The 15,201-nt window shown below is 41.3% G+C and overlaps 1 protein-coding gene across 1 annotated transcript in view; it reads right to left on the bottom strand.

The window, feature by feature from the left end:
- The window catches only part of LOC134639737 (homeobox protein Meis1), an 82,300-nt gene that overhangs the window by 32,247 nt on the left and 34,852 nt on the right, over positions 1 to 15,201 (bottom strand). The window contains exon 8 of the mRNA XM_063491113.1: positions 14,374 to 14,519. Within this exon, the coding sequence (XP_063347183.1) occupies positions 14,374 to 14,519 (146 nt within the window). The remainder of the gene's footprint in view (positions 1 to 14,373; positions 14,520 to 15,201) is intronic.

Below are 15,201 nucleotides of genomic sequence, written 5' to 3'. Positions count from 1 at the left end.
ATTGTCTTGTCATGTTCTTAAAACAAACTTTCTGTATGAAATGATCAGATAGACTTTAATGGAATCTGTGGGGTTTTATTTTTTTTCTGTAAACAACAGAAAATTAATTTAAAGGAATGTAGATATTTAAACCTGAGATCTAAGATAAACCTAACAGGTAGTTTTGCTGAAATGGATGTTAGAAAGCCAAAAAAAAACAAAACAAAACTTAAGATGTTTAGTACACATTTTTCTTTACATCCAGTCAATCAACTCTGATAATTAAAATGAAACTGATTTACAAGTTCACTCAGCTACCTTAAGGAGCTCAGTTAATTAATAAACTTAAATCAACTTAGCTAACAGATTATGTTAGTTAAGCTAAAATAGATTCCTAAGTTAAAAGAACTACTAAAGTATTTGAATTAACTAAAAAACCCAAGTCAACTGAACTAGGACAAGAGTTTAAACAATAGATTATTTTAATTTAGCTGAAAGGGTTTTCCCAAGTAAAGATGACAATTAAAGGAGTTGAACTGACTAATAAATCTCAGTCAACTAAACTAAGATGAAAGTTTAGACAACATGTGATTTTTCATTAAGATAACAATTGGTTGTGTTATAAGAACAAACTCTATTTCTTGACTTAACTTAAAATTTTAAGGCAGCCCTTTACCTCATATTTTTAAGTTGAAACAACAAGTTATATTTTACAGTGTGGGAACAAGCATTTGCTTGGTGCCATTCCCTAGTTCCCTTCATGATGACTGAACTTTTGACCTTTACAGCACAAAGTGTCTCTTGATCTCATCTGCTGGAGTAAAAACTCTGATAAACTTTGACACAAAAAAAGAACAGAATTCCTAAAAGGTCACAGCTCCCCAATTCTTGTTTTGTGCTGTACAAGTCTCACCTGAATGTGTTGGTAGCAATAAATGGGCAAAAGGAAAAAGTAGTCTGATTCACTCTTTTGTTGGAGAAGCACTATATGACCATGAAAGGTGGAACATTTTAAAAATGTCTTTATCGTGCTGTTGTTCTTCTCTCTTTATCTTGCCTCCTCAACAAAAACAATTCTTTGTTATTATCTCTGTCTCACTGCCTTTTCCTCTTCTGTATAAAAACATTTTTCCTTTTTTTACTTTTGATGGAAATTTGATTTTAGCTGCCAAACGTCAGCTATTCCATTTTGGTTGTGAGTATTAGTGTCTACAATTGTTTCCATTTTCTCTATATATAGCTTACAACATATATTCAGCATCTTTACTAAACATGTGTGATTACACCTTCATAACCAATTTCACTGTAGCCACACTTCTCTGTGTTTCTTCTTTAGCCATTAGCATTAGGGCGTTATCGTTGCATATACTTCTATTTAAAGCTACACTTCCCAAGCCTCTGCGCTTCCCATTAAAAAGCCTTGACACGCCACATTAGCTTTATAAAACTGCAACCATGAAACAGGATGGAGGGAGGAAGAGGAGAGAGGAAAATCATATGTTGTCACAGCCATGTGACGTCCCTCAAAAAAGAGGCCATGACACTGCACAATCTGTGGATAACAGACATGGGTCAGTGGTATTTTCAGTTAGCTTATTTTACCACCAGATGGTTGCAGAAGGCCACAAGGCACAAAGATGTTAGAAAATGCAATGATAACAGTAAACAAATTGGTAATATGCAACACTTTCCCCTAGTGTACCACTGTAACCAACAAGATACCCTTGGAAATATTTGTAAGCAGCATAACTCTCCTGACCTGAAACCAAGCAGGTTAAACACCAACAAAATAATGGACGGTTACCGACTTGCATGTACCACTTAAGGTAAAAAGTAAACAGCCTTGACTTGGCCAGATCTCTTCCCCTCACTGTTCCCAGGTCAAATCTCTGTGGAAACCGAGCTGCCTATCAGGAATGCCTGACGGCTAATCCGGAGGCCTTTTTGGCTAGAAGGGCATCATTGTATCAAACCAAACTGTCTTCCACAAACATGCATGCACACATGCACACTCTAAAACATAAGGTTTACTGGAAGTGTGGCCTTGCTCCTGACAGACGAGCATGAGATTACCTTAAATATTTGGAGAGCCGAGCACATTGTTATGCTAACAACAAATACCCTGAACCCTGAGCACGAGCAGACTTTAAAACAAGCGTTCCAAACTGTAAGCCTGTTCTATCTCATACAGCAAGCTTCCAATTTCTCAGTTTTATTTTATTTTTTATTTTTTTGCTCATAGAGTCAAAGTTTCATCTACACTGTGTGTGTGTGTGTGTGTGTGTGTGTTCATGCTGTGCTGTGAGAGCTACGCCATTTCAAATTCCTTTCTGTGTAGGTGGCATCGACTGACATCCCTTTGACTTCATTAGGGAGCAGGGACCCAGCAACAAAGCTGGCTCTGGGAGAAAGGGGGGATTAAAGAAAAAAAGAAAAGGGAGTGAGAGTGAACAAAACAACAACAGAAGAAAAACAAAGCACCCCTAACCTAATTTCCTCTGATTCAGGCTGCTCCGACGCAAAATAACTAAACAGTGCAAAAACAGATCTTTTGAGAAACTCAAAATGAACCAACTACGAGATGAGAGATGCAGAGTCTCTTCTGTCTGAAAGTCTGTGCAAAATTAAATGTCCCCTTCTTAGCGCTACCCAAAAAAAAAGCAGGAACAGCCTCTTTTATGGTACTGGTCTTCAGCAAACTAGCTCAAAGCTTGTATGAATAATTCATAAACCTTTTTTTTTCTTGTTTTTTTGGGGGGGGGCTCGATATATGCACCATAAATTGCAAAGAAACCCCCTTTCAAACTGTTTTTGTCATCAAATCTCTCCATCTCTTTTCGAGATGAAAAAAATGTAGAAAAGCAGATGTTCTTGGGTTTTTTATTCATTAATGAGCATTGCCCTCTCAAAAAACAGCTTTTGTTGATTTAGGGAAATCTCACAGCGCTCTTGCCTATGGGAATGAGATAAATCTAGTTAGCTGGTGATGCAAAGGGTGAAAAGTATGTCATTAAAGCTCCGGTACAAAGTGGATTAGACAATGTACAGCATTACCAGCTTCCACAGAATGATAACTGATGATTAGTATCATTCATCACTTTAGTAAAACTCTCAGGGCACAATACAGGACAGCAGCCACTGCTGTGTGACTGCTGTTGCAATATAACCGGGTGTTAAAAAAAACACTGTGTGCTGTGTACAGTAGGGTGTGTCTCTAATGTATGTGTACACTTAAGCTTATAGCATGTAGGTACATGACAAGTCTTTAGAAAGTACCATATATACGTATAATGTAAAGGGTGAGGTCTGTTGGTGCTGATGGAAAGAATCGTGTGTGTGTGTGTGTGTGTGTGTACTTTCTGGTTGTTTTCACTATGAAGGCGTGCTTCATTAGTCCTCCCTATTCCAGCACAGGGAAGGCTAAATTTATTAAGGGGGCCGGATGTTGCACAACACCTGCTGCTGTGCTTCCCTCTGTGCAATAAAGAGAAGGGAGTGCAGCATGCTAGCTAATGCTAGTGGTAAGCACTGCTCGTTGGACTGAGGCTGATGAGCTGAGGCTAATTCAAGGGGTGATTATGTAGTTTGCTGGACCACTAAACCTCTTTAAGCCCGTAATTACCGCCTATTTGAGCGAGGGGAGGCACTCCAAAGCAATCGGCACTTGCACCAAGCGGTGCAGAGAACGGCAGCCACAGCTGGAGGTGGGCTGCCTCAGGGCTGCCTGGGAATGAGGGGGTGTGTAAATAGGGAGTAACAGGGATCCAAAAAAGCATCAACCTAGTAAGGTACCATAGAAAGCTGAGAGAAACCAGTGGGATGCCCCTTGGAGCACAAGCATGCTAGCTCCAAGCTACAGTGCTTGGAGCTACCATTCTAGCACTGATCTCTAAGCTTGCAAACAAATGTTCTCTTGTTATACACACCTACAATACATGGAAGTTGTTACACAGGGCTGTAAGAAACTATGAGCTATTACAGGTGAGTTCAAAGAAAGAAAACAAAAACTACTGCACTAAAACGTAGACTTTCTAAACACATAAACCCTCAGTATAAACTAAGGATGAAGGTAAGAGGAGAACAGAGACATGTCATTGTGGTGAGAAACTGTAAAGCTTTTTTTAGACTCATGTCCATGACATACAAGAGGGAATCAGATTCTCAGATTGCACTTCGTCCATGGGGGAATACATTTCATTTCACCTGACTTTCAAGGAAATTTGACTTTACGTAATGCCACTGAAATCTGATCTCTCAGAGGAAGCAATTTGGGGACCACAGAACATTCTAATAACCCCAGCGATATTATTATGTTATTATCATAATTACCCTTTTGCCCCCAACGTTTTAATTAGAAACTCACCACTGGCCCCTAGGGGGGTGAAAAGAACCTGGATTGGGGGGAATAATACTGAAACTAGGTAAAGGTATTTCACAATTGCTCCCTTATGCTCTTTAAAGCAGGTAGTAGATAGAGGAAGGTTACAGCCACTGTTATTATAAGATGAAGCTTTCACATTCACCTCCCTCCTCTTTCTCCCTCTGACATCTCTGTCATTCAAAGTACACCTACATCCCTCTCTCCTTCCTCTCCGAGTCCCTCTAGTTTCCTATCCTTTTCACCCGTCACCGCCCCCTCCATCCCTCTGTTCTATATTTAGCTTTTTCCTTATTTTTCCTTAACTATCTGGGGCTGCCTCTGTTTCTAGCTTCTTTTCTCCCACCTTCATTTAACTTCTCCCTTTACAATTAGCTCCCATCTTTTCTGTCTTCTCTTTCTCCTTTGTGAAATGCCTCCTCCCCCCTCCCCAATTTCCTTCTTCTGCTTCATTCATCTCTCTCTCCCTCCACATCTTCAGCAGCAGAGGGCCTTCTCCATCAGTGCACCGCTTTTGCAAATCAATGACTTAATCTGTCGTAACAAACAAGTGAGCAGCATCCTCAGTCCTGTCCACATTCTGCTAACAATATAGACAGCCTCGGAAAGAGTGAAAGGAGCAATAAGAGAAGAAAGCCGGCAAATATAGTGTGAAATATGCTGCGTATAAATAAAAGGATGACTTTAAAGACAAGAGTACAGAAATACATGAGGATCTTACTCTGTGTTACAAATATGTTTGGAGAAGACGTAAAAGAAAGACAAGTCAGTGGAAAAGTGAGAAAAATGACAGGGTATGTGCATTGGTGTAGGTTTTCCCAACACATCTTCTCTGCCAGCCCTCAGCTCTGCTCGACTCCTCTACCATGAGTTATTGCCTGTCTGCATTCACCACCTGGTTCACTAGCTATGATTTCCCTCACTCCAATGGACACACAAATATACACGCACCACAGAAAATACACATAAACGTACACATGCACGCTTGTTTGTGTGGGTGTGTGCGTCACAGATGAGTGTACAACACACACCTGACTGTCCCGCTCTATGAGGCACCCTGGATCAGCTGGTCAATAGTACACTACTAACCTATAGCCATACTATCCATGCCACCTGCTGCTAATGGATCATAATCCTGACAGGGGTTATTTTTCTCCCCAATGTAAAAATAAGAAAAAAAACCTTTATCATAGGATTATGAGACAAGTGATTAGGATATCACCAGATCTCATCTATAAATCATGGTTCTCTCCCCTGTGCTCTTGTGCTGTTTCCCCTTTGAAACAGCACAAGAGCACCAATATTTCCATGACATCGGGGTTCAAGACCATTAAAATGTAAGGAAACACAGCTGTACATTATAGAAAAAAAGGAAGTAAAAAGGGAGTGAAGAAAGGAGGAGAAGGAGGGAGAAGTCAGGGAGGCAGAAGGCATGCATAAAAGATAGGAAACCCTTATGGTTTTTCAGAAAGAAGTGTTTTGTCAGAAAGGGACACAGAGTGTGGGGAAAAGAGAGAGGGTTCACGCATGGGAGAGAATACAAGTGGGAGGAACTGAATTGATAAATTAGTTCAGCCAACGCGCAAACTGATTACCACAATGGCAAAGCCACAACGTCTATCGAGCACACGCATGGAATGAGACACAAAGGCATGCACACACTCACTCGGCATTTACAAAAGAGACATGAGGCTGACAGATACAAATAATTGCACAACTGCATATGCAATCACACACAGGCGTGCACACACACACGCACATCCACACCAAATGTATCTAGGGCAAGCTGCAGCAGTTGCTGTAAGTAAAAGGTATTGAGCTGCTGACTCCAGCCAGAAAATATCCCACAATCCTCTGGATCACCAAACACAGCCTAATGGATAATGGCTAACAGCTAGCGCTAATGTGATTTCACACTTAGCAGAGTTAATATATCACTGGCTAGACAAAATCATGCTACACAGAGCCTATGCTAAACTCTGTTACTTGAAGGACGGTGAACATTTTTCTGCCAAAAGTCTCATTTGAAGAGTTTTAAACAAAAAAGCCACTCGGAGGTTATGCATTTGCTTAGAGAGTGCATGACATGCTAGCTTTGCTAATCTCTTGCAAAGCAATGGATAGAAGCATTTCATCAAGTTAACCACAGATTTATGACAATATTTTTCCCTGACTCTTCCATATGTCAACTTGCCACTCACTCTCCAATAAATACCACAGTGATGGTGGGGAACTCCACACCCTACCCAGCTACTGACGTCATGGATGTGGTCCTATGTAAAAGAGTGTGCAACTTGAGTGTGTCTGTGTGCGACTTAGAGCTGAGAGCGAACCTCTTCAATGGATTTACAGATCACTGTAAACTGATTAGTGGGTACCAAACCAAGAATGGTTTCACATATCTGAGTTACTGGGCCTGTATCCACCCAGCACACACACAAACACTCTTCACATGCAGGTGATAATGAAAAAAAGAACTAGCGTGAAACACAGGTTCAGTATGAAGCCATCAATCATCGTGACATGCAACAACGAAACCACACACTGAACTGTTTCATAGTTTCCCAACTATGAAATTATATCAGAGTTGGAGGGAGGAGAGAAAAAAAAGCAGAAGGTTTAGCCAAAAGAAAAGAACAGATGGTAGATAGTAATAACAGTAATGATGTATAAAGGCTCAAATTAAATATTCAATTAAACTTGATATTTAATGTCATTGACGTAAATATTGCATTTTAATACACTGAAAAACACCCACTGATATGTTGTTCAGTGAGAATGAGTTTCTATATATAGGATAGAAAGCTTTAAGTGTAACTTGTAAACATTTTTGAATTTCCCCTCCCAAAAAAATCTAATCTAATGCTAAACTAAAAAAGAAGCTGGAACAGTTTAAGCAGATGATTCTGTGCGTGTTTGTGTGCGTGTGTGTGCATTTAGTCCTGCGAGCCACGCTGGGGCTCTGAGGCTCGTGATCTCCTTCACTGCTACTGACCGACCTTGAGGGTCTGTAAAGTTCTCACGTTCTCAAGGAAACACACTGACCCACCCCTTGACTGAAGACAGATCAACACATGCACACACACATAAGCGTGGTTTTGGTCTAGATCTATGGCAGACATTTTAGAAAAGATCAAAGGTGACATGAATTAAAAGTTAACTGCCCTTGAGGGCTTTTAAATAGAGGGGTAAAACGATACAAGAAGCAGTTGGGAGAAAATGGGAGGAAAGGTACACCTAAAGTATTGTCAGAAATGTAAATGGACTTTGACCCAAGGCAGGTCCTAATTCATATAAGTATTTCCAAAAAATTCTTCAGCCTGCTTAGAGTATGGGAATAATGAGAATATCCTTAGATAACAATTTTTAAAAAGAAGGATTGTCTAACTGGATTCTTTCCTATATATTTATATCACTTCTCAGCAAAAGGGTCACGCTTCTGTGATATAAATGCAAACTGTATTTTGATTTGTAACAGGTTTATGACATTATATGTGAGAAAACATGACCCACTCAAATGTAAAGAATGAAAGATATGCTGCCAAGATTGAACCAATATGGAGATTTGATTTTCTGAACCTTCAAAGAATGCATCCCAGCATATGATTATTGCTATTAATGATGGTAAAATTCATGTGAAAATGGATGATATTTTAGTATATATATGTTTCAAGCTGCCAAGATGAACCATGTGTCAGTCTTTTTGATAGATACTGTATCCATCTGTTCATCTGCTCATCCATCCATCAATCATGACACAGATGGCCTTTCAGGAGTCCATGTCAGGACTGATGCCTTTCCTTTGCCCTAGCCATACCACTACCCCCACCTCACTCCCACACAACACCCTCCCTAGTCTCCCACATAACACACATACATATACACACGCTCACACCTCCTGCCCCCCTGCACCTCTACCAGATGGACTGGTCTCGCTATTTCCAGCTCCCAAGACCCACTATCTACTTGGCAAAGATGGGTCATATCATTAGCCTATCACCTTTTAATTAAACAGATAAACAAATAAATAAATAAAAATCAAAAAAAATCAAACGTGTCCTTCCCGAAATGGTTGCAAAGTGTAAGTGTTGTGTGCAGCAAATCTATTTGTCTGTAAGGGTCAGTCCACAAAGAGAAGCCCCAAAAGAGAGCTGTCTGCCTTTGGTCCCTGGGGCCTGTCAAGAGGGATAATTGATGATGTTTTCATTACAAGGTGTGGGGTAATGTGGGGGTTGGGGCACAGTATGTGTGTGCATGTGTGTGTGAATGTGTAGTGGGGGTAGGCAGGTTGACTCAGCTGCCTCCCTCTTTGACACCAACCACTCTTGGATTGGTACGGACAAGTCATTGCTTCCAAATGCCCTCGTACAAACACACACCAGAGCAATCACACACCCACATTTACACAAACACAGGTCCTCGCAGACAAATGCACACACAAACACACAGCCCAAAGCCAATTCCATTCCCAGAGATAGAGTATCTGAAACTGAATAAAAATGCTGAGAATAAGCCCAACTTGTTCTCTTGTTTTCCTCTGCTACCCTGTCTCGTCACAGTGTCACGCCAGGCCTTTGGCAGATCTGTCCATCTGTCTGTCGTCTCTTAGGACCTCTTTGAAATCCCAATGCAGTGGCGCCTAAGATTCTGACTGCCGCTAAGATTGAATTAAGACCTAATCGGAGACACCAGGCCACATAGGCCACTATATTACTTTATAGTATCAAGATGGACATCATGCCTTTGTTGTAGTTTATGAATAAATGAATGAAAACACATAAAAAGTCAGCTGATGTCTTCCTTTTTAGCTTGCTTCCTGATGTCTTTTCAAAACCATTAACAAGGCGTCTTGGTGGCTTCAATGGTTAATTGAAATTATTTTTCATGAGAAGCTTAAGTTGTGCAAGATATAACTAAGACAAACAAGTGTAACGATAATCATGAGACCCCCATAACCATAAATATGAAAAGGTCCATGTCAGTGTCGGTTTCCTGAATTTAATTCAAAGGTGTACCTTCGTCATACTGTATTTCTTGCTATTCTGCATTTTCTTATCACTATAACGGTATAAAAAGTATGAAGTATGACTGAACTAGAAGAAAAAAAAATACCATCCCAACAATGGGCTGCTGCGGTGGGTCAGGGCTGCAGCGGGTGACCAGGGTGCTGACATATTCAGGCTCCAGCAATAAACAGACGAAGAATAATGGCATCTGAGGCAAGGGCGAACTCTGACCTCAAACGCTTTTCCCTCCCTTGCCTTCTGTTGTTTAGATGAGGCTTTGAGTATCTGGTTTGTGTTCTCTTAGGTGAGAAGTTCAGGAACTGCAAAGTGTTTAGTTTACAGAGCGCTGTGAATTTAAATATTAATTCTAAATGTTGGTTATGCACAACTCTGCCCTGTTGTTTGGTTCAATCGCAACCCGAGCGAGGAGTTGCGATTGAGACGAGGAGGAAATTATCTTGCTTCTAATGAGTAGTGTAGCTAGCCATCCATGTATCCATCCACTCCTCTCACTCGCCTCCCATCCTGCACACCCAGTCTAGATTACTCCACCACCCAGGGCCCACGACAGCAAGGCTCCTGGCCTCCTCTGCCAGCACAGAAATGAATTATATCGCTTTTCACACCTGTTTCTGCTCAAACCCCCACTGCACGCTGCTGTGTTGAGGGTAAAAAAGCATTTCCAAGGGGGGGGGAGAGCGTTCCCCAAGCTAAGCTACATCTGCGTACGCAAGTGGTTAAATTGGACTCTAATTGTATTAACGGCGGATTATGCCTTCAAGTTGGATTTTTTTATACGCTCTCTCTCTGCATTTTACACATTTTAAGAGGAGAAAGGAGGAGGGGGAGAAAGGCAGCTCATTGAGGGTTTGCGGGTTGGCTTCTTTTATGAGCTGCGATCATGGCTGCCCCTCGTTACACTGCATCTGTGTACAAATAGGAGGGGAGGAGAGCCAGAATGAGAGGGTGTTAGCGATAATGTGTGTGAGAGTGTGTGTCCCACTCTGTGAATATACCAATATGAACACTAAAAATACCAAAACCCTCTGCCCTTTCTTGTTACACACACACACACACACCTACTTCAGTTTAGCACGGCAGCAATCTAAATGGGAATATGGGTAGTGTGTATAGTTGGGAGGCGGGGGTGAATTCCATCTAATTACTCTATCACATAATTTCACAAATTGCCTTTTCATAGGGGAGTGGAGAGCAGAGCACAGGGCGCGTTGGGGATTTGAGGCTTGAGCTTTCATTTACTACTCATTTCTTGTTAAATTAAACAAGAAAATACCATTTGTGTGGAGGGGAGGGTACGGGCGGGATGTGGGTGTATTCCAACCACACAATGGGAGGGTTGGAAGAAAGAGAGATTGGAGAGAAGCTTTTTCTTTATTTCAAGATTTGTCTCTTACATAAAGCAATCAGGCAGCTCAGCCGGTTATGAGTTTAGAATTGATTCTGCAATTATTTTCTTAAACACATTTTATAGTTATTTCCAGGGAAAAGTCATTAGCACACTTCAGAGTTATATCTACATCTTTAAACACATCCTTATTGATGTCAAACACATCTAGAAAGAGAGAAAGCAGGTTACGCTTACAAATATCCCGTTTAGTTTAGTCAGTAAAACCAACAGAGAGCTAGTAGCTGCAACATATGTTTAATTAAGGATGTCAAATGCAAACAAACATCAAAATGAGATGAGGACACAAGTGGAAAATCCCTCCCCTCTCCTTTATTTTGGTTCCCTACCAAGTTTACAGCTGCATGTCAAGCTGGCAGCGAGTTTGGTCATTGGTGACAGGCGGTAAACGCTAATGTTTTGTAGTCGCTCCAAGTCAGCACAGCCAAATTCTTCCGATGAACTTGTCCCACAAGCATCGTCAACAACATATGAGCTCATTGGGTGTGTTGGAGAAAACTCAGTGAGCTGCAACTGTTGTCATCATCACAAATTCAATGCCCACTCTCTATCCCTTACTCTACACCTCACACTGTACATACCTCGTCACCATGCATATACCCAAAACACTGTGGCTTTGACCCATGTAACAACACCAGCAAACTTGGGAATTAGAAGTTTTCTGTATCCAAATGTTACCCTTTCCACATGGAACAAGACATAAGAAATTAGCATCCTTGATGGATAAGGAGGCAGAGATGCATAAAAGTCTTCAAAACAACCCTGTAAGAACAGCTGTATCAATGCCACCTACCAGCTACCCTGCTGGTGTACTCACAGCCTCACTGCGCCACCCACCTTTCTTTCCGCTTCAGTACAATGAGAACTCCCAAGGGTCTAAGTGTGAGGGCGAATAACAGAAGGGATTACAGAACACTAAGGTTGGGTGTCTAAACTTCTACTATAATCCATTCTTAATTCACCATATTCTGTTTTGTGGTCTCTGTGCACCTGTGTCAAATACTTTTAGATGTATTATTCTTAAGAAACAGCAAGCCCTGATTGGCTTTTTCAAGACTGTGTAGCGCTACAGCAGCCCTTCATATATTGTGTATATGTCTATGTGTTCATCTGTGAGGGGGTCAGGCACATCTTTCATCCTCTTTCTTTGAAACAAAGAGTCAAGCTGTGATGAAATGTGGATCAGCTATCCATGCTTATATTGCTATCAGCAGAGGCAGAGAAGCATACTACCAGTGTGAGAAAAACTGTAAATGTTTTTGCATTAGAGGTGCTATGTGTAGCATTCGTAAACATAGACATATGGTGAATAAATTAATGGTGACACTGAAGAGTAAGCAAATGAAACCACAGCAAGCATTTATCTGACACCAGCGGTATTGTTAATGCCAGTGTTTCCCAAAATTAAGACCACATTTCCCATAAACAAAGAAAATGTTGGCTCCTCTCTGCCTGGGTTTCATTTCTGTTTGGCTTCATTGAAGAGAATAAACAAATTGGAAGTGATTTTTCCATCAACCTTTCAGTTTACTTCAGTTTCAATGCAGGCTGAACTGAAGGAGCTTCTTTTGTGTAATAAAGTAAAATGGCCACATGTCCCATTGTGTGCCTGCATGTTTTTGCTCTTCTTTCCATTTTGTTCTGGAAAAGAAAAAGACTGATGAATCCTCCTTATCCCTGTCTTCACCTCCTCACCTTCTTCTCCTTTCCTTTGCTCCCATGGCACTCACTTATATCCTTCTCACTGTTTGAGATCTAACAGAGTAGGAGCTTCCCATAAGTCGTGCTCACAGTGTAATATGACACAGGAGATGTGTTGCCGGGTGTGTGTTTTCACTAGGCATTTGTGTGTTGAACTGTATTTCCACAGACAGGATGTGTGTATGTTTCAAACACCTTTCCTCTGTGGCCCCGAAGGTTTTGGGAGTGTATGGGTTGAGGTCAGGTAGTTGGAGTATGTGTGTATGATGTGTGTTTGCAGGGTGATGGAGAACTGGTGGTATATGAAAGATGGTGATAGTCAGATGGGAAGCAGGGAGTACAAAGGAAAAAAGTCTTGAGAGTATATAGAGTCTGTGTACGCACACACAATGTTGCCTACATACCTACAGACAATTGGACACGGTAAAAAAGTTCCTCTGATTTTCCGGTAACTGTTGAAAACCAACAAATGCACTGAGCGATGAATACCATCGACATCAAAGACAAGCTACAAATAAATAAAAAGTTGAGCCCATGCAATAGCCATCATCCAACAACCAAATTGCTTTCCTTAACATCATCACTGTTGTGCAATTCAAACCAACACCCACAAAGCCAGAGCGTATCAAGTTCTCCACAAACTCCTGACATAGGCAGAATGTGTGTGACGCAAGGTTTTTCCCTAGCGTAGCTGTGTATGCTGAAATGAAAAATGTAACTAAAGACTTCATCTGTCACACAAAAAAGCAGTTTCACTTACTGTATTTTTATATTTTTAAAAAGGTTAGCGGTACGGTGTAGGACTAGCCTAATATTAATTCCGGGTGGTCATATTGTGCCCTGTTCATACTTTATCTGAATCAATACAAAAACAGATGTGGGAGGTGAGGTCTCAAACCAACGTTAAGGAAAATGTATTAACTATTTGTTGACTGAAAACATATCAGATCTTTCTTTTTTTTTTTTGAACACCATTTAAAACTATAATAAAAACAGCAAAGCTTCTCATTCTTGGCAATGATTATTGCAGATACTAGCTGTGTAATATGCAATCATAGGGACTAAGGAGACTATAATCACTGTGAGTTAGTAAGCTGTACCAACACTGAAGCTCAAGCAGGGCATAAGTGACTCTTTATGGGGTAAAAAAATAATAATTTCATGACAGACCATGTAAACTATGGTGCACTGTTCTTTAACTAGACATCAAAACAGGTTAATATTCAGTCTCTTCCTTTAATAAGTCGAATGATTTGGCTTGAACGGAATCAAAATTGTGTTGGCCAAGGGAGCATTCAGCTCACTGTTGGTCCCATCCCAGCAGTCACATTGGTACCCTCCATTGCCTAAATACATTTTTCCCCACAAAGAATCTGTGATGCAGTCAGATGGTGTTAACGGCATTTGTATTCTCTGCTATAATTGAGGAAAAATGGAGCCAAACCACAGGCCTTTGCAGCATCCCCGGCATCTGTTAAATAATGACAGATTTGTTTTTAATAAGGTTCATCTATGTATCTGCAGTTATGGCCAGGGGCATCTCTCCTTGGCTTCAACCTTATTCAGTTTCAGCAGATGAGGAGTGAGAACGCAGGCTGCAGAGATCGCCAGCAGATTACACAGGCCTCTGTCTTTGAAGTGTGCACCGTACGAACAAGGATACACTATGAAGAAGAGGGGCTGTGGTGTGTGTGTGTGTGTGTGTGAGAGAAAGAGAAAGGGTGGCTCAGTGTGTTCTTTTGAGTAGTGCAGAAAGACAGAGCGTGTCTGTGTGTCTATGTGCGAGTATAACAGTACAGACAGCCCGTGGCTGTAAAATGAAGTTGAGTGTGCACTCGTGATATGAAAGTGAGAGTGAACGAATGGCGTTTGGCTCAACTCACCGTTAGGTGCTGGAAGAGCCATGCTCTCATAATGTTGGTGGCCACCTTAGGGAAAATCCCTCTCTTCTTGTTGTGTTTCTTTTCTTTATCCGGGTCATCGTCATCCCCTGTGCTCGGCGAAGCCACACTGTTGTCCAGACCATCACCTGTCACATGACAAGAAACAGGAAGAGACAGTGGAGATCAGACACACAGTTTGTTTACTTCCTGCATTTGCTGCGCCTCTGTGTTCAAAGGGAATAAATACGATTTCGAGGGAATTCTGGAGGGCTTTGTATGCACAGAAGGATGGATATAGAGACACAACAATGGCAAGAAGAGAATGGCTGGAAAACAGCACCTCATAAATGCATTCATTTTTAATACATTTATAAATAACCCTCCCTTTCATTTTGCTCCCCCCGTCACTTGAAAACAGAGCAAGCGCTTGCATCTTCCTGGGAGAAAGACAGGGAGAAGGGGAGCACAAAGGACTTGTAAGGTCGCATTTCCCCACTCTCCCATCCAAGCCCACGCAGAATTGAAAATGACAGAGAGATTTAGTCTTTATTATCCTGAGGGGAAAATAGTTATTGAAGCGTTGCCCCAGCGCATTCTGCCATTTTACCTGAGGTGGAAAGAGTAACACGGCACTACAAAAGGCAAGGTTGCAAGGAGGGGGAAGGCAGAAAATAAAAGGAAAATAGGTAGAAAAAAGGAAGTCAGAGGCACATACAGAGCTAACAAAGCTAACTGCTTTTCATAACAATGGCGTCATGGCTGCTTACAGCAACCTGTAGGGCTTCGATAAGACTCTATTAAGGCCAGTTAACCTCACCTAAGGGGAAC

The sequence above is a fragment of the Pelmatolapia mariae genome, linkage group LG13 (assembly GCF_036321145.2).
Source record: "Pelmatolapia mariae isolate MD_Pm_ZW linkage group LG13, Pm_UMD_F_2, whole genome shotgun sequence".
Classification (NCBI taxonomy): domain Eukaryota; kingdom Metazoa; phylum Chordata; class Actinopteri; order Cichliformes; family Cichlidae; genus Pelmatolapia; species Pelmatolapia mariae.
Note: the sequence above shows the minus strand (reverse complement) of the source record. Positions and strands in the feature narration are given on the sequence as shown.